Source organism: Trachurus japonicus, chromosome 22 (assembly GCF_045865225.1).
Source record: "Trachurus japonicus isolate A0001 chromosome 22, Traja_1.0".
In the NCBI taxonomy this organism is placed as follows: Eukaryota; Metazoa; Chordata; class Actinopteri; order Carangiformes; family Carangidae; genus Trachurus; species Trachurus japonicus.
Window position 1 is genome coordinate 16704386 of NC_140928.1, and position 27767 is coordinate 16732152.

The following is a 27767-nucleotide window of genomic DNA, read 5'->3' on the forward strand; positions in this document are numbered from 1 at the left end:
ATCATCACCTTAGCTGAATCCACTGTGGCTGAGACTGGGTCCTGCAGCACTTCATGTGATTTGACACACCAGACCAGACAGACCAGGACCGGGGCAGTTCTCAGAAATGAAGGCAGTTTTTTTGAGCAACAAAACCCGAGTTTATAATTAAAAGTAAAATGCAATTGCAAGTTCAAAGTGGGTGAAAATACCAGCAGCTCTGCCCACATCATTACTTAATGTCATGTCTAACTTTGCTCCGAGTCTGTGCCTCCTCTGGTCAGCTCAGCCAGGCCTGCAGCGCTGTAGCCGGGAGAGCATTCCCAGTTGTCTCTGCCTCTCCCTTTCTCTTTGTGAGGGGAGGATTTTATCGCAACAGCAGGCACAAACTCTGACAGTGGAGCTCAAACACAACACACCCACGGCTTGTGCGCACACATGCACCCTCGCCCTCTCTCTTTCTCTCCGATGCACACGTTTCGTGCGAGCTACAAAGCATCTGACCTTAGAACAAAGCTGCACACTGCACAGAGGAGAGTAGGGGTGCAGAGGGAGAGGAGAGGTGACAGCTCTTAGTCAGTTAACAGTGTGTGACTAACTCTCCTGGAAAAAGTCTGCGTGACAGGAGCAGCGGGAGGGATGATAAGGACAAGACAATAACTACAACACAGAGAGGACCAACGCTGCCAACAGTTAAGACACTGGAGGATTGCTGCGGACGCACACGATGTGCTCCTTTGATGGCTTTTGAGGGACCTCGTCAACAGCGAGTGAAGGAATGAAGTTTGCGTGGACTGCCAAAAGGCTGGAGACTGTTCTCTATGAAGAGCTCGTCTTTGCTCGGTTTCTGAATATCTCACAAAAGCACCAGCAGCAGCAGCAGCAGCGCAGTTTTCACCTGTAAGTACAAATCTTTTGCTTTTAATCTTCAGCAGGATGTTAAGAGTGATAATTCATCACAGCTGTCCAGGCACTCAGGAATCAGAGCAGACACCAGAGCAGCAGAGGAGCACGGGTTTTTGCAACCTTACGATGTGTGAAGTGCTCAGTGCGGCCGACCTCTGACCCTGCAGGCTGTGTAATCCATCTGAATCCCAGGTGGAAGCTGTGTTGAATCCATCATATTGAACAAAAGGGCCAAACACACACACACACACACACACACACACACACACCTGGGTCATTGTGCTTTGCAAAGTTTGACTTGAACTGAAGGCAATCATAGCACCAGACCAGAGGTCAGTTTAGATACAGTGCAAACATCCTTCACTGTCAAACTTGAAAACATTAATTTTAATACAGCCAAGCAGTTAAAGATAATATTATATAATATTTCATATAACTCAGTTAGAACTGAAGTTGAGATTTTCTTGCACATTTCTCATTGTGGTTTTAAAGGGTGAAATATTGACCCTTGCTTGGCACAAATGCAATTTCTTCTTCAGGAACTTCTTGCTTTTTACAGACTTTCTCCTCGTGTTTGGTTTTCCTGTTTCTAACAGTAGCTTTCATTTCCTCATTGGATTCACATGCCCTTGTGCAGTCTGTCTCATGGTGTAATGCTCGCTTGTCAATTGAAGGTGTGATTCAGAGAGAACTTGCCTTGAAGGAAGAAGTACTCAAGCATACTGAATTGCTTTAAATTGCTTCACAGTCTAGAAGAACAACAGAGATATTGTTTTTTCCTTTTCCAGTTGTCTGGATTGTCTGCTGTGAGCGCCATGCCCCTGTTCAGCTGGATGAAGTGGCCACATGAGACGAGGGCGCAAGCTGAAGCGCCACCTCTCAAGAGCTCGGGGGTCGTGCCCAACCGCACGTTGATCAGGGAGCTCCTGTGGCACGTGGAGGAGCGCGAGCAGCTGGCGAGGGAACTGGAGCGAGAGCACAGGCTGGCCCACGGCACCCAGGCGGCTCTCCACTGGTTTCAGAAGTACCCGAGACTGCAGACCCTCATCCCCACGTCGGAGCTACGGCAGCTGGAGTTCCTGTGTGCACAGATCCCACCGATCCACGCGGCCACCGTCCTTTCCAGGTGTTTTTGGTAGCGGCCATGCCACGCCACGCTCCATCCTCACATTAGTATGCTGTCAACAGTGGCTAGCTGCTATTGCGTCAACACGAGGCCTGACAGCAGGCAAAAGCAGAGAAGACCCAAAGGGAAAGAGGCAGGGCGAACTGCCAAGAAAGCCATTATGTGTTACTGTCACGGCGGCGGGCCATGTAGGGTGTGAACATGTGAAGGTGAAGGATGCCCTGTAAGGCCGAGTGCAGCCAGACTGCAGGGCTTTCCTTTCATCAGCCCCACGTTAACAATTATGATATTAAAAGAAGGTTGAAGAGTTGTGCTACATGTCTGAACACTGTGACCTACTTACTTTTCCCCATAAAACCCAACTACTAGGTCACTGGTGTGTGTTTCTGCTAGTGCTTACATAACCAAATATTACCAAAGAAAAACATATTTAGTAAGATTGGTGTTATGATGTTTGCACCATTTCCACAAATCTGTGCTGTTGTCCTAGATCCGTCATTCTTACAAACTACAAGACGCTCAGTAACTGGAAGGGCTTGCAGGGTTTAACTATGGGTAAAATTAGGGCTGGGCGATATGGCGATATTAGATCGTTAAGGATTAGAGCGTGTAGACGATCTGCCAAAGTGCAGAGATCGTAGGATCGTCTGGGGCTCATTCTATAAACTGCAGTTCTATGCTGCAAAGCGCAAACAAAGGACATTTGCAAAGTTTGCTAAAAGAGATAACAACAGTTACTTTATTTGAGCCTTTTCAATCAGCTATTTAGTGTTTTGATACACTTAAAATCCTGTTTAAATGACTGTGTTGAATAAAACAAACAGTAATGTCTTCATTAATATTTTACTTTCATGTTTAATGAAAGCTACCTTTTATGTTGCAAGACTGCACTTTATCAGAGTGTTGTTGTTTACCTTTTACTATGTTTACGTTGTTTGCACATGTTGGCAAAACTGCAACTATTTAGATTAAAATCTGTTCAGAAAGGTTCTTTGGCCTAAATTGTCTATTTTTCCTTTTTTCGATTTAAGATTGTGATGAAATCGAAATCGTGGCTTCATTTTTAAAAAATCGTGATATGATATTTTTGCCATATCGCCCACCCCTAGGTAAAATACATAAACATTACACACTCAAGTCTTGAAAATTCAGGTTTTTAACTGTATTATCGGTGCATCGTTTCACAGGTTTCGTGAAGTGCTGGCCACCAACAACATCAGGCCCTGGGAGCTAGCGTCTGTCTTCAAGCAAGTGCTGAGGGACTTCCTGAGTCAAAGGCAGTATGATGATGATGATGATGATGAGGACGACCTCTCGGTGCAGGCGGCGCAGCTCCAACCGATGGAGGCCTGGACCAGCCGCTACAAGATGAAGCAGGGCTTTGTCACGCCGACTGTTCCCAACTGTGGAGACCACCCGAGGGAAGAGATCCCAACCATCTCTGGGTATGTGGACCGGGCCATGCGCTACTCCGGTTCACTGGCAGCCAAAAGAGACTGGGATCTTCCATACTACTATCCAGTTCCTCTGAGGCCCAAAGGGGCTTACAGCACGACTCTGTGAAAGGTTAAACTACTCAACCTTACTTACCCCCCAACACAAGGAAGACCAGTCACCACATCCTCAGCATGGAGATGAGATCCAAGACTATATATATATATAGCTTTAGATATTTCATGGATTTTTGTTCATAGTGCATTTTATTATAAAAACTAGTTTTTTGCTGGCCTGCCATGTTTCATCCCGAATCTGTGACTGGTTTGTCCTGAAAACAGACTGCAGAGTTACATGGAGAGGGATGCATGGTGCAGAGGATTTGAAAACATGTAGGCCTACAGGCCGGACAAACGGGTGACAGGTTTTTAGCTAGAGTCTTACAAGGAAAAGAAAGCCTTGCCTACCTATAAAAAATTTTTTTTTAAAAACCTGGCTTTAGTGTTAACCAAAGACTTAAAGGGATAGTATCATTTTTTTAAAGTGGGGTTGTATGATCTACAAATAGCCCCTAAGTACTTTAATTGCAGTAGAAGACTCTCTACACTCCTCCCATTAGCAACGCCAGCCCATAGCCCTGCCCAGAGATTTACAACATTGTTGTGAATGGACCCAAAGAAACGGCCTATTTTCGCAGCCTAAAAGAGGTTTTATGTGAAAAAAAATACACAGTTCCATTGTTCGCTATAATATAATTTTTTCCAGCCCTTCAAAGTGCAGGAAAAACACAGTTTTTATCTGGACCTAACCAACTCACGTATCCCTCCGGCCCAGGGTTAGCACCCGCCGATCAGCAGTTGGTTAGGTCCAAATAAAAACTGCGTTTTTCCTGCACTTTGAAGGGCTGGAAAAAATTATATTATAGTGAACAATGGAACTGTATAATTTTTTTCAGGTAAAATCTCTTTTAGGCCGTTTCTTTGGGTCAATTCACAACAATGTATGTTGTAAATCTCTGGGCAGGGCTATGGGCTGGCGTTGCTAACGGGAGGAGTGCAGAGAGTCTGCTACTGCAATTAAAGTACTCAGGGGCTATTTGTAGATCATACAACCCCACTTTAAAAAAAAGTGATACTATCCCTTTAAAAATGTCTTCTCATTGTTTCATCTAAACAATTGAGTAAAACTATGGATAAAGGAAAGGGAGGAGAAAAGCTGCAATAAACATAATTTGTGTAGGACATGTTTTTGTCTTATTTCTCATCTTGCTAATCATGGTCCCAATTGACACAACTAACTAATTAGCTTGTTGCAGCCACAACTTTACATGCAAGTTGGACCTCGTGCTTGTCAAACACGTGTGCAGTAACGTTACCAGCAGCTCTTATATCTTCATATATATATATATATTATATATATATATATTCATTGTTTCATGGGGGGGGGGGGGGGAATTAAGGTGGCAATATTTTCACGTTTCTTTCCGTTAAGCTGGCATGCAGGGAAGCTAGTTAGCATGAGGCTAGCCGACCTGCAGCCGACCTCATGTTCACGGCCTCTCAGGTGAACTCACCTGCGCTCTTCCGCATCATCCGACTTTCTCTCTGCAGCTTCTTCTGTAAGTTTGATACTTGCAAACGCGGTCCCCGAAGTGAACCAGTCCGAAATCTGTTCTGCGGTGAAAACTTTCTTCATTTTGCTTGCTTCACGTCTCTAAATTTAATCACATAATTGATGAGTCGAGTCCGTTTCTAAACCCGCGAAACAAACAACCAAAGGGGAAAAAAACTCACGCAGCCCCCTGGCGTCGGACTGAATAACTGTGAACAAGGTGGAGAGGGAAAAAATTTTTAACTATTCAATATAGAGGCACATTGAGCTCATATTTCACACATATTTTGTTGAAAATAAAAACTCAAATCTGAAAATCTAATCCTTAAAGAGATACAGGTTTGTGACAATTTAAAGGAATAACCTTAGACTCAGGGCCGTTGCTAGGAATTCTGGGCCCCCTTAAAGAATACTAAAGTGGGCCCCTCCCCCTAACTTTTCCTTTTTTTTTTCTTAGACTATGTATGTATTATCGTTTTTTATTTAGCCTTCTTTGTTTTGATGCTAATGCAGCATTACACTGCAAAAACTCAAGTATCTTAGCAAGAATATTTGTCTTATTTCTAGTCAAAATGTCATTTCTAGTCAAAACAAATCTCATTGTACTTAAAATAAGACACATCATATTAAAAGTAGCTTGTTTTTAGACACTTTACTTCTTTCAAGCATATTTTCACTTGGAATAAGTAGAAAAAATCTGATAGTGGAGCAAGTTTTTCTTCCTTATTAAAAGCACAAAAAAACTTACTTTCACTGGCAGATTTTTCTATTTATTGTGAATTTAAGTGAAAAGTATCTAAAAACAAGTTAATTTTTAGGTCATGAGTCTTATTTTAAGTGTAAAGAGATTAGTTTTGACTAGAAATTAGACATTTGGACAAGAAATAAGACAAATATTCTTGGAAAGATGTTGAGTTTTTACTGTGTACTATGAGTATTAGTCAGGGTCTTACGCAGAATAAATGAGTCATACAAAGATTAGACTACTGGGATTTTTCATGGGCCCCACTGGGCCCCTAGAATTATCATCACCTTTCTCCCCTATACAACGGCCCTGCTTAGACTACAGTAAGTGTAGAAACAGGATGACAAAATGCCTTGCTGTTTGTAGGATATAAAAAAAACAGGAAACTCTGATATTAATAATAATAAAAAAAAATATCCATTATTCGTCTGTAACATAAACATCTCCGACTGTCTCAAACCAAGGAGGAAATAAAAGCAAATTAAATCAGGTGCTGCCATAATGTCCGTCTCATCTCAGGATACTCAGACATAAACATGGGATAAATGAAAACATCTGAAGATATCACATTGAGTTCTGTGAAACTATAATAGATAGATGTTATTTTGTTTTTTGAAAAGAAAGCTAGTCAATTAATGTACAGCTTTACCAATATTAAAACATTATTGTTAGTTGCGGCCCTAAAATAGTGTAAAAAAAAGAAAAAAGTTAAGCATACCAAGATTGAGGAAAATATGTTTAATTACAGTATACAAAAAAGCTAATTAGCTGCTGAAAAAAAGTATGATGTGGAAAAATACATAAAGAAACATTTTACCATGGAAGCAACTCATGGTCAGACAACAATCACAATCACAGCATCAGAAATAAGCACCAAAAAAAGGTCTGAACATGTGAACTGTTCAGATTTCACATTAAACTCTTATTCAGCGTCATTATAATTTCCATGTTGGCTGTGAATGTAGTAAGTCTACTTTTACCATACGTCTGCAGCGACCCAACGACACCGAGACAAGATGGAGCTGGACTAATGGGCAGCTCGGTCACACCGTTTCTGTCCACTCTGCTGCAATAGCAGATCAGTGAAGTTAACGAGTGTGCCTCCTGGCAACATCTGATTAGGTGTAATAATATGATGTAATGTAATCCTTACTGTGCATTTCCAGAATTAAAACAAATAATAAAATAATTAATCAAAATGCCATTGTATTAAAACCATTAAACAACTGGGAAAGGTACAATTTCACCTCCATTAAACTCCATTAAACGATTAAAAATCCATCAGACTTAGGTCATCTCCAGTGGGGGAAATCCACTGCTGTCTCGCATTAAGCTCATCTCTGTTCGCAGCTTTTCATTTTCCTTTAAAACAAAAGAAAGCACAAAGTTTATTGTTGTGATGTGAAACCAGTGCTAAAATCACCAAGGAGGAGAAGAGAGCAGAAATGTTAGTTACTATACCTCTTGAAGTTTGGTGTTGTCCCTTTTCAGCTTGACCAGATATTCAATCCTCTGTTTGTGGTTCTTATGTCCCACGAGTTTTCCATTCTCCTCCGAGAGCTTATCGTTCTGCTTACGGAGAACCTCGTTCTCCTGTGAGAAATAAAGTATACGAGTCAACTCGGCTGAGCTCCATCTGTTAGTCTGGTCTTTGACAGGCAACCTTTGTGTCATCAAATCAAGTCGTACTGAATTTGAATGTCACACATAGTCATATGTTAGAATAAATCTATATGTATATAAACATAAATATAATAATATATTAGAATAAATCCAGTTAAATAACTCATAAATGAACTTACTGTATATATTATAATGACTAGATAACTTGATAGATAATTTATGAATAAGGGGTGGGAGTAAATAAGTTTTACTTCTTCCCACTCCTTTTCGGATATGAAACAAACAAATAAACAAACAAAAAAAAAAAAAATCAAATTACCTTTATTTTCAATTATTATTATTATTTTTTTATTATTATATATATATTTTTTTTTTTGTTCATATGTTGTTTTTGCAAAGTTTTTATATGTTATGTCTGTCCATTTCTGTATTATGTTTTATTTCTTTTAACATGTCCGAAATAAACTTAAACTAACTAAACTTAAACTAACACTGTTCAAATCAAAGTGTAAAATAAATCAGTTTTCAGAATTTAACTTGTATTCCCACCAGGATTTAGATGTTTTTCATTTAGTGTACTGTCATATTATCAGCATCAAAATCTCATCGAATACAGTTTCCCTCCTCTGTCTTATTTGTCCTCAACACTCAACTGAAAAACATCTATCTTTTCATTTATGTTTCTGGGTAGACCTAACTGATTTATTTATTTTGCATTGTAGACAGACATACAAGACTTCGGGCAGCATTCCTCCCCTCAACACATCTGCCATCTCACTATTGTTGCAAATCTTTCACCACCATAGTTGGATTGTGTAAATAAATGTACATGTAAACCAAGTAAACTACTCAGCCTGAAGGACAGAAATCTGTAATTTATCAAAATTACATTCTCCGATGTTGTTCTGTAGCCATCTTCCATGGTAAAATATGGTTTATCAACCCTGAATGTATTAGTAGTCCAGTCATTTTATGAGAAAAGGTTAAACAAATTGCAACAGAAGCAAACTCATCTGATTTTGTATCCTCAGCATGTCCATGTTCCCCATTAGGGGAAAGTTTCGAAAAACACCCAAAAATATCCCATTCATACGCATATAAAAAAAAAAATTCACGTGAATAGGGTAAAATTTTTAACCTTTAGATATCTCCATGAAAATTACTGAGTTGATTACTTATATTAAGACAAACAAAAAATGTATTAAAAGTTTTTTGAAATTCTTTGTTAACATGAGCAAATTTGCATAAATTTGTATAAATTTGCATAAATTCCACCGTTTTGACGGCACATATATGAAGTTGCTGTGGTGGTACCGGCATGAAAATTGGAATGAGTTGACTCCATCGGTCAACCGACAAGTTGACCACTTTAAATTTCAAGATGACTGCAATTTTTCAAGACATCCCTTAACCCTTAGTAGAGCAGGTATGACATGCTCCGTCGCTATTAATGCTCATAGGCCTAAATTGGTTCCATTCCTTTTTTAATTGTAATATCATATTGCAGTTAAAAAATGTCTTGTTCAATCTTGTTAACATATTATATGTTAACAAGATTGAACAAGACATTTTCACCTGCTCTACCCAATGTTTAGATCAGGTGCTGTATGTGTGCAAATTAGCCATACGTAATTGGATTATGCACTGTTGGCTCATGTCATACCTGCTCTACTAAGGATGTGGCTGTCTTGAGAAATTGCAGTCATCTTGAAATTTAAAGTGGTCAACTTGTCGGTTGACCGATGTAGTCAACTCATTCCAATTTCCATGCCGGTACCACCACAGCTACTTCATGTATGTGCCGTCAAAACGGTGGAATTTATGCAAATTTATACACATTTATGCAAATTTGCTCATGTTAACTCATTGAGTGCCAACCACGTAATTTCTCGTTTTTCGTTCCCATGCGTTGAGTGCCAAAAACGAAATTTTTCGTTTTTTGCTTTTTTTTTAAATTATGAAAATAGACACTTTAATACACATTATATGTAAATTTGGGGACTCTACGACGAGGAGAACTGAAATAGATGACGATCAAAGTCACATGACAGCTCATGATCTGGAAGTTTTTATCATAACTCAGCTTCTGCAAACGGAGTTCTGCATGCAGATGCAGCAGCTGCTCCGCTGCTGCTCCGCTCTCACCCGCGAGGCTGCAGCAGCTGGGAGCTGAACCAGGAAGCTCTCAGCCGACAGTCCCGCCCGGTCTTCATCTGGAGCAACACTGTGTCCTCCCTAAAGTCCTCCCGCGGTAAAATCTGATGGTCTCTGGGTCAAAGCAGACCGGCACCACCGACCCGTACCACAGAAGGACCACGACCACCGGCGGGACCGGTGTTCGCGAGCCGCTGTGGCCGGCAGAGCCTCACGTTCCGCGGCGAGAGGCTGTGACACGGCACGGTGCGTCTGTGTTATTGTTGTTTAGTGGCGCCCCCCCCCGCCCCCGATGGTGGTTTTGTGAATAGAACAACAATTGTTGTGTATATTTATCTTATACGAGCCTTTTGATCCAGAAATGCGAGTGTGAGAAGAGCGACAGGCACAAACAGCACCTTTCATAAAAGACGCTCTATCTCCTTTTCTAGAAAAAAAGGAGGGATTTTGGTGAAACCCAGCCATGTTTAGCTTGACTTTTCTCAGGAACGGAGGCACGTAGAAACAAACGGTTTGTGGCCATTTGAAGGATAAAGTTAAACCTTTCAAATGAGCCACAGTATGTGTTGGTGGCAATAATATAGAATACACTATGGCTCTAAAATAAAAAGTCAAATATGGTCTAATTTGCCGGTACACTTGACTAAAACTTTGGAAAGGAGCGCGGCACTCAATGAGTTAACAAAGAATTTCAAAAAACTTGTAATACATTTTTTGTTTGTCTTAATATAAGTAATCAACTCAGTAATTTTCATGGAGATATCTAAAGGTTAAAAATTTTACCCTATTCACGTGAACATTTTTTTTTATATGCGTATGAATGGGATATGTTTGGGTGTTTTTCTAAACTTTCCCCTAATGGGATTCTTCGGGGCTTTTTTTCCCTCACTCAGGAGATGCTGAGGATACAAAATCAGTTGAGTTTGCTTCTGTTGCAATTTGTTTAACGTTGACCCCTTTTTTGGCCTAAAATTACTGGACTATAGCTGTATATACAAATATACCCTTTTAGGTTTAAAGTATCATACATGTAAGCTGCAATGCTTCATGTAGTGAAACAGTGGCCTCCTCCCCGCCTCACCTGGAGCAGCTTGTCCTCATCCTGCATCCTGTGGCCCAGATCTCTCAGCTCCAAACAGCGGTTCCTCAGCTCGGTGGTCAGCTCCTGAACACAGGTCTGAGACTGGGCCAGCATGGCCTCCTGTTCCTGCAGCCTGATCCACAGCACAAAACCAAAACACGACTGTCAGTGAGCAGGAATTGATAAAGCAAAAGATTGAAATTCAATAACAAAGCAATTAACTAATTTAACTAAATTAAATTAACAAAACCTCTGCTCATAGATGCTTACCTTTTTTGAGTGTTGGTCAGCTTCTGTGTCATGTTGAGCTGTTAATCAATGACAGAAGAAATTACACATCATATAATATATCAAATAAACAATTTAGTCCAGAAAAAAATCAAACCAGCAAAGAGAAAGATGCAAACCCTCTCAGCTCTCTCCTCCTTCAACTCTTTCAGAATGGACTGCTTAATGGCATCATTCAGCTCCTCACTGGAAATCACAACAAAACATCATTAATTTCCTCATTACATCAATTACAGGTGTAGTGTTTACATTTTTTAAAGCAGCAAATGGATGAACAACTAAACAAATAGACTCTACCTATTATTTCCATTCTGTGCCATCTCGTTCTGCTTAGTATAAAACTTGTCAAGCAAACCCTGGATTTCCATTCGAATCATCTCTTTCTCATTGAGCTGCGTCTGAGGAGAGGTAACACAGATTAGTAATGATTATTAGTGGAATTCACAATTGTTAAGAAAGACCATTTAAAGCAGAAGTAAGTGATATATTTGTGTTAATATAAGTCTTAAATAGTTATATCTTCCGACAGCAATCACTTACATAGAGTGTTTGGTCTGAAACACGGGTCTCTCAGTCACTCTGCTCTGCTCTGAGCCGAAGAGAAAACATTTATCGTATCCTACAGTTTTTATCCAATGAGGAGAGAGAACGGCATGCAGGGCTGTGTGTGCAGCCAAGGGACGCCGTGAATGTGGCGACGTAGGGACGAGGACTGTTGGTGGTGCGTTCAAGGAAACTCGTATTTTTCCGACCTGTGAAGTCGTACCAGGTCGATCTGGTACGAGTTCACGAGTCGGAAGTTACGAGTGGCCGTTATAGTGACTTTCACCGGTAAAACAGGTCGGAAAAACACGAGTGGGTTGCCTGGAACGCTACAAAGTCGTAAGCTGTGACTTGAAGCTGTAATTTACGATTTCAAAAGCCTGCCTGGAACGCAGCATTAGCGAAAACGACCGGACCACTTACTTCTGCTTTAACACCAACTGCATTCATCATCAAAAGTAAGAAACAAACACTTTAATGCAATGATTTCTTTTCTTTTTTTTTGTTTTTTTGGAATTAATCAAGGTACAAAAAGATTTGAAAGCAGTGAACACCAAGACTAAAGAATGGCTGTATTAGCACAAATTACATTACAACACCTTCAGTCTTTGGATCTCCTCATTCTTGGCCGTTCTCTCAGCGTTCAGCTCTGCTAGAAGAATCTCCATGGTCATCATGGAGGAGCGTCGATTCTCCAGCTCCCTCTCCTGGTTCTCCAGCACCTGGGTCAGGTCCCTGCTGAAGCTTCCTGGAGTACGAGGCGTCTTTACAAACAGAAAGTATGATTAAAAAAAAAAATTCTCGATGCACTTGATGGCTGTCTTTAAAGAATACTTAAATCTTAAACAGGTTTTACCCGAGGTAATGATTTAGGTGTGACCGTCGGCTCAACAAAGGGTTTGCAACCTCCGTTTCTTATTGTTTTTTCAACAGCTTCTTGCTGTTGTTGCACCTGGTATAAAAGGACAATGTCTTAGTGATTTCGACCCTTATGATCTCTTTTCATATCAGTCATTATTTGGACGTTTGTTTTGCAATGAGATAATTAAACCTCACCTTTTGCCTTAGATTCTGTATTATGATATCCTTTTGGGCTGTTTGCTGTTGAGATGCTTGGAGGAGGCTGTTCTGCTCATCTAAGACCTTTGTGAGTCTCTCAACCTCCTCAGTGGCATAAGTCACTTCCTCCTGCAACACTTCAACCTAAGGACAGATGCACATATTACAAATATTGTGGCTTTATCATTAATCTCCTGCAGTAGATTTTGAAAAATCCACATGAACTGAGGTGTTTAATGCGACCAAACTTACCTCGATCTTATTGGACGCCACACTTCTTTCTAACCCTTCTTTTAGGTCACAGATTTCTGTCTGTGTCTTACTGTTTTGTTCCCTGATATCCTCCCTTTCAAGGCAGGCAACGTTGTATTTGGCCTGGAAAAGAAAGACATCATTATCACAAACGTGCCCTGACTGGGCTTTTCTTTGTACAACAATGAATGAAGTTATCTAAGAAGAATCGAGGGTGAAAAAGGAGGACAAGTAAAGTACTGTGATGTCTTTGACATCTTCAGAGAGATGGGTGATGGTCTGGTCCTTCTCGCTCAGCTTGGTGCGGAGGTCTCTGGTTTGGTTAATCAGATCTAGAACAACATCCTGTTAAACAAAACAAGAGACATTCAGGAGCATAGATATATAAACGTAGATGCCGCGTTCCATACTGCCGAACAGCGCCACCATGCGTCTGCTGGCCGCCATGTTGTGCAGGGCATAAGTTCTAAAGGACTGCCGTTCTAAACGCTGTAACCATGGTTGTAACCCCAGATTTTGATTAAATCTATTCACAGGCGTCATTTACGCTGGGGACGTTAACTACATTATCCTAGAAGCAGCTGAAACCCTGAGCACGGCGCAGAGCCTCCTGTACACCGCAGCAAACTCGCAACAATGTAGCTTCAATTAAGTAGTTCTCAGACTCTTTCTGTCATCTCCCGCTTTGGACAAAGAGGGATTTCAAGACGCACCCATAGACTGTATAAAAAATACGCACCACGGTGATATGGGTGCAACAAAGTCCCTGTTAACAAAATCAACATCTAATCTGTCCCTTCAAATTAAAGTTAGTGACTGTTTGGAGCAGCAGCTGACAGTGACAGTTTTCTCATCACTAAACCTGAGCCACCATCACATCCACTCAAAGTCTCTTATTGTATATTCTGTGTTTTTCCTCTCTTTAACCGTCTCGTTTCAGTTTTTGCCCAGTCAACCTGCATCTGGTGCGCATCTGCTGTTTCTCTCGCGCTTGCTCACTCGCTCACTCTTGATCCGCATATGAATATTATATAAAAAATAAAAAGGAAAACACACAGACGCGCAAATTGAAATGACTACTGTAGTGTAGTCTAACAATTCAGTGACCTAGAGCTGTAGATCTGTAGATATCCCCAAAGAAATTTAAATCAAACGCAACTGGACTCAGTTATTTTGTCTAGGAAGACGTTTCACCTCTAAGAGGCTTCATCAGTTCATGTACGCAACTGATGAAGCCTCTTGGACCTGGACAAATGACCTGGACAAATGAGAATATTCACAGGCTTAGACGTTCTGTGTCCTGCACAATATGGCGGCCCCACTGACGTATCGCCAGATATAGAACGCGGCATCTACGTTTATATATCTATGTTCAGGAGGGTAACACACATTAACACCGTTGTATTTGTAGAAATCAGAGATGGGAGAGATTGAACTATTCAGACTTACTTTATCCTGTTCAATCTTCTGCTCCAAGCCTTTTATGATTTCACTGGAAGACGTCAGACTTTGCTCAAGACCGACAAGTTTGGACGCCTTCAGACAGAAATAAGAAAACCTGGTTTAGATACTAAAATGCAATTACAATCAAATAGTTACCATATTGATAACATGCATATTGTGCTTCAAACCTACCTGTTGTTGATTTTGTGCTGTTAGGTCTGAGACTTGTTTTTTGAGGTTTGAGTTCTGCTCCACAGTTTCAATGAGTTCTCTGAGGACAAACATTAAATAGTCGTCCATGTCAATGTAAGAATAATTTTTTTTAAACTGTTCACAAAAACACAAAACCCCCGAGAGACAAAATGGCAAAAACTCACTTTGAAGTACTTTCTTTGTTTTCTCTCAACTGTGAGATCAGGGTGCTCGTGTGTTCTTGTTCATTTTGCAGAGAATTATTCAGTTCCTACAGTGAAAGTTAAACATCATGGAAAAATATAAAAAAGAGAAAATAAGACATCACAGTCCACATTTTGGGACAAAAAAAGGCCATAGTTGAGTTTATGAGTTCACTAACCGTGAGCTGTGCTTTCAGTTCATCAATCTCACGCTGCCTGTCCTGCAGCTGCTGTCCTGCCTGGTCAGCCTCAAACTTGGCCTCCGCTTGCAGCTGGTCAAACGAATCCTGCAGTGTCCGATGCTGCTCCAGAAGCTGCTCCCACTCCAGCCTGGAACAAAGACACGGTGGTCACGGGGCTCATAAAAACACAACATCGAAGAGTGGCCACAATACAAAACTCTGTATGTATGACACACTCATGCTTACTGGGTTTTGTCAAGCTGGAGCTGCGTGCTGATCAGGCTGCTGGAGAGCTGGCTCATCTCTCTCTGCTGCTCGCTCTGGCCGTCTCGTAACTCGTCCTTCGCAGCAGCCAGCTCCTTATCGGACGACTGCAGCACCAGGCGTAGATCATGGATTTCACTCCTCAGAACTGAAAGGAGGAGAGGGAAAAAGTCATGAGAAAAAGTCCAGGCAGGCGAAGAGGTGATTATAATACCATAAAACACCAAATAAAGGCCCGGGCGTTTATTTGCTTAAATCGCTCAAATCAACAGGCGTTTATTAGGGACCTGCGTTTATTAATAGTATTCAACCTGGACCTCCTTCTGGGCAAAGAGGCTTCACTCTGTGGCGGCAGGCGGCGGTGGAACGATGTTTCTCAAGGCATTACTGTAAATACGGCCAGGGCGGACTCGTTCTCGGTCTCGCTGACCTCCGCACAGGTACCAGGAGACTGAGACCCCCCGTCATGTCGGTCCTCCGCCCTCTCTGATCCGCCGCAAGTTGCAAAAACCCTGCGGACGCCCAGTCTCTCCACTGCTCTCCCCCTCTCCCACACTTCAGCACCTGTGTTGGCTCGCTCCACCGTCCTTTTTTTTTTCTTTTTTTTGATTGAATGAAGTAGACCTATAACTAATAATAATATAATGCAACGTGTAGCCTAACTAAATACGCGTATGAGTAATTAGAGGACAGTAGGCTGTTTTACGCTACTTTTAAAAGGAGTAAAGTCATTTAAAACGAGGAGCGAGCCGAGCCGAGCCGACACTGTGCAGCCCAGGACAGGTGCTGAAGTGCGGATGAGAGGAGTGGACAGACCGGGCAGGAGCAACCAGCCCAGAGGCGTCTCGTCGGTCCTCGGCCGACTTTAATGTCTAGAGACACCCGCTATATTTGCATAGAATATTTTTTGGCAACCAGAAAAACAATGTTTGACCCGGCGTTTATTTGGGATGGGCGTTTAATATAAAAAATATTTTGCTATATGTTCTGGTTTTGTTCAAAACTAGACAACTTCTGGCAGTCAATATTTAAAACTTTTTCAGATGTTTTACAAGTACCTATTGAACTTTCTGCCATTACTGCCATATTTGGAATAACTCAACAAGATACTCACCTTAACCGCCAGGCACAGAATATGATAGCTTTTGCATCTCTTATAGCTAGGCGATTAATACTTTTTAAGTGGAAGGAGAAACTTCCCCCAACCTTTAAGATGTGGATTAATGACCTTCTACATCATTTGGTACTAGAGAAGATTCGTTACTCTACAAGAGGATGTATTCAAAAATTTCATGCTACATGGAGACCGTTTTTAAGTTATATAGAGAAATAAGATGTCACTAATTTTGGTGTTTTATATGACTGATACTGTATTATGTACAATTTGAAACCCATAAGGACCACTCTCAATCACTTGTTGATTTTTTATTTATTATTATTATTATTATTTTTTATTTACTTGTTTATCATGCTGTTTTGGTTTAATTAACGACTATTTTTCTTACTATTCTAATTGTGTCACTTTTTTATTTATATAAATATTGGTATGTGATGCATGTAATACAAGTAATTGCATACCAACTCAACACAAGATTGTAAAAATGGTGCAGTAATATTGTTGCAGGGATGGGGCTCCGTTGGAGCGGGGGGGGTAGGGGTTGTTGTTTATATTTGTATTACTCCTGATCATTTATACTTTTGAATTTATGTACTCTGTACATTATCTTTGTATGTACAAATATAAATAAAAAGACTTGGAGCAAAAAAAAAAAAAAAAAAATATTTTGCTACACCCGGCGGTTAATTGGGACCGGCGGCAATTTGGGACTCGGCCATTATTTGAAGTTTTACGGTACAAGATAAACATCAGAGTCTCACCATCTGCAGCTTTCTGTTCGGACTGAAGGCTCTGTTGCAGCTCACTGATAGAGTCTTGCAGGTTGAGCTGATCTCTGTCCCTGTTAGCTTTCTCAGCAGAAAGTTGCTGCATAACACGTAAATGACATAATCAAAGTGGTGAGGTTAAAAGACGTCATGCTTTTCCAAATTTACAACATAAAACTGTAAATTAAAAGGAGCATCAGGGGAGGAGATATACCTCATCTTTGTGCTCACACTCTTGTGACATCACAGTGATCTGCGCTTCAAGTTTTGCAATTTGCTGCAGCAGCTTGGTGTTCTTCATTTCCTCCTCATTCAGCTGCGTCTGGACGCGACTAGTTTGCTCCTGATGAGAAAATAGACAAACTATGACCGTGTGGGCCGCCGACTTTATTCATTGCAGCACACATTTCAGACATAGTGAACTTTGCTTTACCTGCACTTGGCGCAGTTCCTCGGTCAAGGCCATCTCGGTCATGTCCGAGGGAGGCTGCTCACCCCAAATGTCTTCTGCGTCGTCGCCGGTCCCATTCAGGTGGTCCGGGCTGGAGAGAGGCACGAGACGCGACCGCAAGTTGTACGCTTTGGTGGGCGTGGTGAGAATCTGTTATAAAAGGCAAATGAAGGATAAAAGGAGAATAAGGTTGTGTCACGTCACGGTTTGACCTGGGTTATAGTTTCAACATCCCCTCACCTTTATAGTTTCAACGTGAATCCTGTTCAGTTCAGAGACCTCCTGTTTTTTGTAGGCGTTTGTGGCCTCCAAAATGTTTTCCAAATGTTTGTTGGACTTGTCAAGGTAGATTTTCTCAGACTCCAGCTGAGACATCTGTTTCCTAGAACACAAAGCAACGTCCAAAAACTTAGCAAAACATACTTCACAAATATAAGAAATAGTGTTATGGCAAAGTAACAAGTCAAAATGGAAGTCAGGAAACTAAGAAGCTTTTTCTTTTTCAAATACAAAAAAAACTGTATAAATTCCTATTTGGTGACGCTTGTTCCTTAAAATCCGTTGAGTTTTTTTTTTTTTTCTCCTCATTATATTTTCCTCTTACTTGGTAACTTCTTTGTACTCCTCAAAGGCACGAAGGGCAGATGCGAGGTCGGACTGTTTCTGAAGCAGCTGAGCCTTCAGCTTCTCGATTGTGGCTGCTGAGACGCTGTCTGCAGCTGCTGAGGTTGAGGAGGATGCTGTTGAGAAATGCGAAATTAATGTGATGCAAGTAGGTATGAAGGATTTTTTAATTTTATTTAGTAAACCACTTACTCTCTCTGAGTCTTTCTGACTCCACAGCAGTCTGGAAGGCTTCTTCCAGCTCGGCAGCAACTTGGCCAACAAGTTCTTCAGCTTTCACTACCGATTCAAGAGCACGAAGCTGCCGGTTCTCCTGTCGGAGGCTGAAGTTCTCGGCTGCATATCGAGTCATCTTTGGGTGATGTTCAACCTTAAAGGGCACAAAAAAAAAGGATAAACAGTCGATCTTGCAGTTGACAGGGTTCCTACACATTTGAAATGTGTAGCTAGGTACAGTGTAGCTAGGTACAGTAAGTACAAAATAATGAACCCAAATAACTTCAGATAAGACCAAATCCAGATGATAAATATATTTCCAGACAATAGTTTCCATTTTCCATACATTTTCCATACATTTCCAGACATGGAAATGTATCAAATTTCATACTTTTCCATACTTCCCAAACTTGCGTAGGACAATAGTTTCTGTTTTCCATACATTTCCAGACCTGGAAATGTATAAAATCAAATTTCATACTTTTCCATACTTTCCATACTTGCATAGGAACCCTGAGTTGAGGGGCATCGTGGAGCTTTATGGCTGTTACTAATAGAAATATACACTAGCTAATACACAGGTAACCCTATTCTGCCTTTTTAAGAGGAAATAAATAGATTATTGGAGTAACTCTAAGACTGACTCCTACCTTGTATTTACACACCATACACATACAGTCATCAGATACTGTGATCAATATTGTTTTTACCTGATCTCTCAAGATCTTGATCTCTTCTTTCAACTGCTCAGTCAGAGCCTGAGACTCATTGTCTGACAAAAAGTTTTGTCCTGCTTTCAATGTCTTCTCGAGGCGAACGATGTGGTCTTCTCGAAACCTGACGATCATTCGGCTGGAGTGGATGAACTTGTCTTTCTGTGTCCAGGCCTCCTCAAGCTGGGCCACCTTCTCAAGCAGCGTCTGAATGTGGTTAAATACAATTGTGAGTTCTCCTGCATCAACATAATTCCCTTACAGTGTAACAATGTAATCGACAAAAGTAAAAAAAAAAACTACACAATAAGACATTTCCCATACTCTCTTTTCTTCTTCTCGCTTCCTCCACAGACGAACAGCAGACAAAAACTTTGCTCTATACAAGACGTCATGTTGAATCTCAGGGCCTGGAAAGAAAAGTCATTTAAATTTGTTTAAAAAATGTAAAAGTTAGAACTGAAAACATCCTCCTCTTTATGCATATCCTGGTAATTTTCGATATGCATTCACTGTTTAAAGAACAAGATGTTTCTTTGAGGGTGTGAAGGTTAAAGGACAATTCCAGGCGAATTCAACTCAGGGGTGTATTTTCATATCATTTTAGGTCTAAAAGAATAATTCAAAGTCTCCCGGAGTCTCGCGCGAGCCCGAAGTTGCAGTGCTGGTGTATTCAGGCACAGTAGGAGCTACAGCTTGTGTCATAAACACAGGAATATCAACTCTTTACTTGCTTGAAGTGTACATTTTTTTCCACAGACAGCATCAGGTGGCTACTCAAAGATGCGCCGAGAAGTTTTTTTTACTTGAAGCAAGTAAAGAGTTGATATTCCTGTGTTTATGACGCAAGCGGTAGCTTTCCCACTGCATCTGAACACACCGAGCACGGCAACTTGGGTCTCGCGCGAGACTCCGGGAGACTTTGAATTAGATCTAGTTTTACAAACATGTTGGCTTGCTTGAAGTAAATAAACTTCTCGGTGCATGTTTGAGTCGCCATCTGACGCTGTCTGTGGAAAAAAATTGCGGCTTTGAGGGCTGGAAACAGCCTAAACAGCGGAACTTACATCCACTCCCATTCATTGCTGCCGTGGTCGATGCGGGGACAGACGCAACTACCGCAAAACAGGAGCAATTAAACTGAAAATCTTCAGATTCCTTCTTTTAGACCTAAAATGATAGGAAAATACACCCCCGAGTTGAATTCGCCTGGAATTGTCCTTTAACAATTAGACATACTGCTACCCAAGGGGAGTGCAGGTCCTCCTGGTGCTGCATCTTTCCCATAGTCTGCTGTTGGAGAAGCCAGCGCCTGTGCAAGCTGCTCCTTGAGCTTCTTCACCTCAGCCTGCAACTGCCTCACGTTTCCCTGTGTGTCTTCATTGATGATGGCCTGGCAAAAAGGAATAAATGCATAATGAATACTGTATGTTCGATGATACTGAAATCACCAAAGGCTGCTCAAGTACAGTTTGTATGAACACAGTATATATTATAATTTTATGACAGATACCTTATTCTTGATCAACTTTGCTCTCTGGGCGAAGTGCAAGGTAGACAGTGTTTCTCCAAAACACTTTGAACCAGGGTGAACATTGGCTATGATGTACGTCTTTGCATTTCCTCCAAGAGAATCCTGAAATATCAACGATTTAAAAAAAAAAAATAGTGACACTGAAAGATATCTTTAAATTCAACACTTTAAAATAGAAATCAATGTCAGAACATCAGGCTTACAAAATGTATACCTACTAGTTTCAATATAAGCTACATGATTGATGTAAGAGTTCATAATTAGCTTGTGTGTCTTTCTATATTGATAGATTCATAAAGGATTTAAAAGACATAAGCAGCACTGAACAAACAATACAACTTATGGAGGAATTGCAATTGAGTCATTTACAGATGTCTCACAACCGCAGCCCTGACCTACTGAACATAATGTACACACAATGACAGAAATGCAGGTTAGTTGACTGAGAATACATTCTCAAATAAAAAATACCAATTTTGCATCTGCAGTACTTAATTGTTGCCCCTTTTTTTGGCTTTTAGGTTGCCTTTAACATCCGGCCAGGGACAAAGGACGAAAACTAGCCTTGTTGGCTAACTTTGGCCCACTTACAGTTTTTCTTTTAACTCTGTTGATTAGTGGTGCACTGTCCCTATGAAATAAACTAATAAATGAAATGAAATGAGACACTAACCCTTAGCAAGAAGGTGAGTTTCGAATCCCTGTAGCAGATGTGGCGATTCTTCCCATTGGAGACGTCCACCAGCGCCATGATCACCTGGCCGAGGCACATGAGGGAGCGGTTGATGCTGCTGGCTTCCTGAGAGGAGAGGAAAGCAAATGCAGACGGAAGCTGTAAGCGACAACAAAAATGGTCGATGTACATACAACCTGCATCTTCCTCACCGGGATAAGAAGTACTGCCGCTAATTAAAACAAGCCATGTGCCACAGATGTTTTATGCTGGCCATCTCCTTGGGACATTACTCTCTGTGGGACTGTCACGCTATGGAACTGTAAGTACGGCTGCCATTAGTCATATCGACGGCAGGCAGGTATGTTTCTCACTCCTTTTCTATTCCTGTTGCTATTGTTCATTACAAGTTACACATATGGTTCCGTGTGGCACTGTGAGTTTGATCAGCAACAGGACTATTACTGCATAGTACTACCTGGTGCCTGTGCACACAATGTTTGATTGTACACTGTAATGTGAAATGTAATTAAGCACATGGACTTGTGCGTGCTGTTATATGCAGAGTTATATTGTTCACAATTTAATCTATAAACTGAATTTGTTACTATAGTAATAAGAGAGCAAACAGGTTTACTTTTTTGTAGATATTCATTCTTTTCCTGACAAATTTTGACAGATTTGCAATTAATGTATAGACCAGACCTTAGCTTGCGAAGCTTTTGAGTGTTATGTTAATAGAACATTTGATGGGATCTTGTAGGCACCTATGTTGGGGAGGTGCAAGGGGGGGTGTTTTTCATGGGGTGGGGACTCTGTTCTGAGTGTTCCTGTATGTATGTGTTTTATTGTGGAAAAACCTTAGTTAAAAAAAAAAAAACTTCACAGCTTCAGAGCGTTCAGGCATGAAGCGTCACCTTGAGCCTGGAGCCTTCTGTGTGCGTGTCCTTCTGCCTCTCGGAGCCGGCCAGATCCACCAGGTTCAGCTGAGACATTCGGATGTTCACCACTTCATTGATCGTCTCCTTGGACTCCAAGGCCATGGTGAACACCGCGTGAGATCTTGAAGACTCACGGTTCATGGAGGTGGAAGCCACGCGTCGATTACGCCAGCCCATGGACAGCACCTAGTAAGTTGATTCAAACACAAATTCAGTACAATACCACAGTACATTTTTATTATGACAGCTGCTTTTAATACAATTCAGTCCAAATCAGTTAAATAACCTTGAAACTCTCTGTGGAAAATCAGGGCATTGTTTAAAGAGGAACTATGCAGGATTTTTACCTTAACTATGCTACATTTTCACCTTAAAGGTGTACAGAAATGGTTTGTCCTGTTTGTCGCGCCGAGTTTTCACGAGTTGCCGCACAAGTTTACCCGAGTAAGGAAAACGAATTTGATTGGTCGTTATCGAGCGGGCGGGATATTCAAAGCTTGGGGCGAGACCGAGCTCGTGTGTATTAGATAGATAGACTTTATTATTAGACTCAAGGTCCATTAAAAAAACAAACACACATACAAATTTAAAAGAGACAGTCATACCAGTGTTTCCACATGGCTGACTGGTATCTCACAGCACTGAGTCCAGGATTGATCAACAGCATTAAGACAGAATTTTGTGTGTCATTCAGTCGACAGATGAATTTATACATCAATTTCCGCAACAGAGCATGAAAAGTATTTACACGCACTTGACAGAATAACTCACTTGCACTGCACCACCTGGGTTTTCCCATCAAAATTGTCTCAGACGTTTGATTGACAGATGACAGATCCAATATCTGTGGCTGATGAATCGTGAGCAGGCTGACGTATAATCCGTGCGCCTGCTTTATCCAATGCGGAAAAAAAATACCACACTTTCATCCCGGATTTAATCAAAAATAGAATTTTGCACAAAGTTTGGGCTACATCGTCTGATAGATGAGTTATTACAGTAATGTTAAGACTCACAGTGGGCTCAAATTCAATTTTCTTTTCTGTACAGCTTTAATTAAACAGCTTTGGAGTAACTGTGATGGTTAAATGAATGACTTGTAACTTGTTACGGGGAGAAAGGAAGCTCTCTGTTTTCCAACTAGCATCTCTTGGCCTAAAACCAACCTTGCAAGATCAGAGCCTCCGCCCCGGTGTCCCAGCTCTCGTCTCTGCAGCACCGCGACACAAACACTCCCCGTAACCCGTAATCTCTTGTTTATGACAGATACGACTACACAAATATACACATCGTAACGCATTTATGATATTAATAACATCATCCACCGCTCTATTGATTGATTTCTCGCCGGCTTCGTTGAAAACAAATGCACATGGTCAGGAGGAGGGTTTAGAAAAACAGCGGAAATTAAAAGCGACCGGACTTGCATAGTTCCTCTTTAATCAGCAACATATGTTTGATTGCAACCTACCTGGTAAGCTTCAGCAGCTGAGTTGACAAACTTCTCCACTGCTCCCTCAACAAACACACCCTTCTTGATGTTCTCCCTGAGGAAAAGGCTGGCGGAGGCTGTGTCCAGGAGGTCATAGATTTGTTCATTGTATATCTCAATAAATGAACATTTGCAAAGGAAACTCTTGGACTGTGCAGACTTTTGGTGGAGAGATAAAAACAAATGAACAAAGTCATTAGAATAACTAGGTATCAAATATTGATTTACAAAACCTTTTTGTGGTGATGAAATGTTACGACTCACCCTCTCCACTTCTCTGTTGATGAGAAAAAACAGGTACTCAAAGCTTCGAGGAATAACCCCTCTGAGTTCATCTGTGAAATTATCCAACTCCGATGGTCCTATAGGAAAAAATGTGTCACTTCTTATTCTATAATCTATATCTTTGTGATAAAGAATTTAAAAAACACAATGTAATGATACTGAATTCTCACCCAGCATGGTGAAAGTTTTCCCTGAGCCGGTTTGCCCACTGTAGAGCACAAGAGAGAATGAGTGCGTCATATGTAGCACAACACAGAGCAGTTGTCCCATAATATCATTTTATATCATGTGGAAAGAACATAAAGACAACTTACTAGGCAAATATGGTACCATTGTATCCATTTATGCAAGACTCTACAATATTCTTGGCAACACTGGAGAATACAGAGTCCTGTTTAATAATAAGAGACAAAGATCAGACACAGCAGCCAGGATTAAAGGGATAGTAGCATTTTTTTTAAAGTGGGGTTTTATGATCTACAAATAGCCTCTAAGTACTTTAATTGCAGTAGAAGACTCTCTGCACTCCTCCCGTTAGCAACGCCAGTCCATAATAGCCCTGCCCAGAGATTTACAACATACAGTGTTGTGAATGGACCCAAAGAAACGGCCTATTTTCGCGGCCTAAAAGAGGTTTTACGTGAAAGAAAATACACAGTTCCATTGTTCGCTATAATATTTTTTTTAAGTTTTTCCAGCCCCTCAAAGTGCAGAAAAAAACAGTCTTTATTTGGACCTAACCAACTCACGTATCCCTCCGCCCAGGGTTAGCGCCCGCCGATCAGCAGTTGGTTAGGTCCAAATAAAAAACTGCACTTTTCCTGCACTTTGAGGGGCTGGAAAAAATTATATTATAGCGAACAATGGAACTGTGTATTTTTTTTCACGTAAAACCTCTTTTAGGCCACGAAAATAGGCCGTTTCTTTGGGTCCATTCACAACACTGTATGTTGTAAATCTCTGGGCAGGGCTATGGGCTGGCGTTGCTAACGGGAGGAGTGCAGAGAGTCTTCTACTGCAATTAAAGTACTTAGGGGCTATTTGTAGATCATACAACCCCACTTTAAAAAAAATGCTACTTTCTCTTTAACTTTCTGGACTCATACAGACTACTAGTCCAAGATGAGAGATAATCAATCAATGTACTTTCACCCAAGCCAGTGGTATGTCAACATTAACCATGTGTACACAACCTGAGATGTGTCCATGTCTGCCACATGATCGTAGGTGAAGGTTCGTGGCTCTGGTTTTGAATGCAGACGGATGGAGTTGGGTGAGATGACGGAGAGACACAGACTCTGATCTCCATCTGTGGTCAGCCCGGTCCCCTGCGTCATAGGTCGCACTCGCACAAAAACCTTGATGGAATTGCTGTCACCACTGAAACAACAAGAAAATAACATTACCATTTGGAAATCATGGAGATTTTTAAAAAAAATCACATTTATTACATTACATTTTTATGTAGGTTCTTTGTTATTGTTTTGTTTTGACCTTTTATTTTATAACCACTGTTCACTGGACTGTCTGATGTATGTTTTTTGATTTAGGATGATGATTTATATGTATTGTAAAGATTCAATGTAAGTTTTTGTTGACTTGCCTTGTCTTATTCATGTCGTGATTGTAAATGTACATGTTCTAAATGTACTGTTTTTTAAAAGTGGACCCCAGGAAGAACAAATAAACTAAGAGAAACATAAAACAACCACACAATGAAGCTTCCTGTAGAAACACAGTATTAGCCCGGATTAAAGATCATATACTGGCCAGTTCCTATATCATTATGTCTAATGTTTACAAAAAAGAGTCATAAGGATGGTTCATCATGCTGGGTACCTTGATCATACAAATCCGTTGTTTTTAAAATCGGGTATTTTAAGATTTGAGGACCTAGTCAAATTCAAAACAGGTCAGATTTTGTTTAAAGCCTGGAATAGGTTGCTACCAATAAACATCCAAAAAATGTTTATGGTCAGAGAAAGCATAGCTATATGATTTAAGAGGGAACTGTAACTTTAAACAATCTACCATCCATTCTACCCTGAAAAGTTTTAACATCTATTTTTGTGGTGTTAAAATGTGGAATAGACTAGATGAGGATATAAAAATGTGCAATAACTTAAAACAATTTAAAAGTAAGTACAAACATACACTCTTGGACAGCTATAAAGAACTTGACAGCTAATTTTACTCTTTTTATTTATAATCATGGTCTTATTTCATATTAAAGCAATATGTTTTTAATCTTCTGAATTGTATGGAACTACAGATGTACTGTATGACATGAATCACAATGTAAGGGGGGGCTGAACTTGATAAGCTTTGCTTCCTTCAGCCCCTTCTCAAACTTGCACAGTATCATTATTGTTTTGTTTGTTGTTACATAGATTGTTTGTCTTTTGATGTGCTTGTTTTTGAGACAAATAAAAATCAAATCAAATCAAATAAACTAAGAGAAGCATAAAACAACCACACAATGAAGCTTCCTGTAGAAACACAGTATTAGCCCGGGTTAAAGATCATATACTGGCCAGTTCCTATATAGCAGTGGTTCCCAACCTGTTCCCCAAAGATCCAGGGGGGGTCGCGAAGCCCTCTTGATTTTAAGGGGTTTAATAATTTCAATGTAATTAAAATGTTAAATAAATTAGTAGGCTAAACATTTAATTCATGTATGTGACAAAATCAACTAAATTCAAGGGCCACATTAAACATTTATTTGTGTATTTAAATAGATAAACAAATAAATTATAGGCCTATATCAATAGATGATTGAATATCAACAGTTGTAAAACATTAAATACATAATATACAGCAGGGCAATATCAGGCACAATGAATTGGAAAAACAGCATGGAACAATGAGAAAAAAAAACCTGTGTAAAATTACAACATATTTCTTCAGAACTTGTACTTTTAAAAACACAATTATGTTTTTAAAAGTACAAGTTCTGAAGAAATATGTTGTAATCATACACAGGTTCTCCTGATTGTTTGTTCCATGCTGTTATTAAATTACTGACATAACGTTATAATAAAGTCTGTAATGTAAAAGAAGTTATGATGTTCCTTGTTTTATTTTATTTTATTTGACATCGGGGGGGTCACCAAAGTTTTCAATGGTAAAAAATATGGGTCCCTTAAGAAAAAGGCTGGGAACCACTGCTATATAGCATCTGTCATTATGTCTAACTTAATGTTAACTTTTAATACATTAACTTACCTGGGAGCAGCGAGCTGGCTTGAATCCGCACATCCTGTCAACATAATAATTACACGATTGTTAATGTTTGTTTACGGGACAGACAGGCTCGGTAAACCTACACACAGACGGTTATTAGCACTATGGTAAAAGCTAGTAAACATGAAACTAAATGTCTAAATAAATGACTGTGCAGCGGTGAAGTGAGTTAGCAAACCAGACCAACTATGGACGCTAAGTTAAGTTAGTTTTCGGCTGCGAGGTGTCGACACCGTTTTAACTCGTGTTTGTTTTCGCTAACTTAACTTACCTTTCACACCGGGATTCATCATCATCGCGGACAGAAGAAATTATTCGCCGTTTTCTGTGTTTAAAATCGTCCAGATGAGCCTCGGTCAGGTCAGAGCAGCTCGGTCTTGTTTACATCGCCTCGAAATTGGCGGGCAGGTCGGCGGCGTGACGTCACGTCTGCTTCTGTGGTGTTTTATGAATGAAGACTAGCGGAGCGCGTGGTGGCGCCGCCTGCTGGAGGACTGGGGGTAATGTACATAAATATAAATATACTTTTTATTTATTTTTTTATTTTTTTAATTCAAAACTTTGTTTCACAATACAAAAACAGTTTTTCATGGTAAAATGCAATTACAGTTTTTCTCAGTCGCTTT

At 40.4% G+C, this 27767-nt stretch overlaps 3 protein-coding genes across 3 annotated transcripts in view; 1 reads left to right on the forward strand and 2 right to left on the reverse strand.

Moving 5' to 3' along the window:
* Positions 1-5211, reverse strand: part of tdrd9 (tudor domain containing 9) — a 32940-nt gene extending 27729 nt beyond the window's left edge. The window contains exon 1 of the mRNA XM_085768026.1: positions 5019-5211. Coding sequence (XP_085624152.1) covers positions 5019-5140 — 122 coding nt within the window. The 5' untranslated portion in view covers positions 5141-5211. The remainder of the gene's footprint in view (positions 1-5018) is intronic.
* Positions 733-3690, forward strand: rd3l (RD3 like). The gene is made up of 3 exons (XM_085767093.1): positions 733-879; positions 1674-2011; positions 3199-3690. The coding sequence occupies exons 2-3, from the start codon at positions 1701-1703 to the stop codon at positions 3572-3574; spliced, it is 687 nt and encodes a 228-aa protein (XP_085623219.1). The 5' UTR covers positions 733-879; positions 1674-1700; the 3' UTR covers positions 3575-3690.
* A 1309-nt stretch (positions 5212-6520) lies between the features above and the next one.
* On the reverse strand, positions 6521-27552 carry kif15 (kinesin family member 15). Its single transcript, XM_085767419.1, has 35 exons — positions 27413-27552; positions 27124-27157; positions 25092-25278; positions 24213-24289; positions 24069-24106; positions 23878-23975; positions 23593-23772; positions 22098-22307; positions 21181-21306; positions 20487-20609; positions 20219-20366; positions 19298-19383; positions 18971-19180; positions 18237-18414; positions 18025-18160; positions 17661-17802; positions 17403-17570; positions 17184-17312; positions 16964-17069; positions 15068-15233; positions 14819-14969; positions 14622-14707; positions 14437-14515; positions 14251-14337; positions 13042-13146; positions 12802-12924; positions 12547-12693; positions 12347-12442; positions 12090-12254; positions 11245-11345; positions 11067-11133; positions 10930-10967; positions 10660-10792; positions 7263-7394; positions 6521-7163 (listed from the first exon to the last, which is right to left on the reverse strand). The coding sequence occupies exons 1-35, from the start codon at positions 27435-27437 to the stop codon at positions 7089-7091; spliced, it is 4152 nt and encodes a 1383-aa protein (XP_085623545.1). The 5' UTR covers positions 27438-27552; the 3' UTR covers positions 6521-7088.
* Positions 27553-27767: the final 215 nt, after the last annotated feature.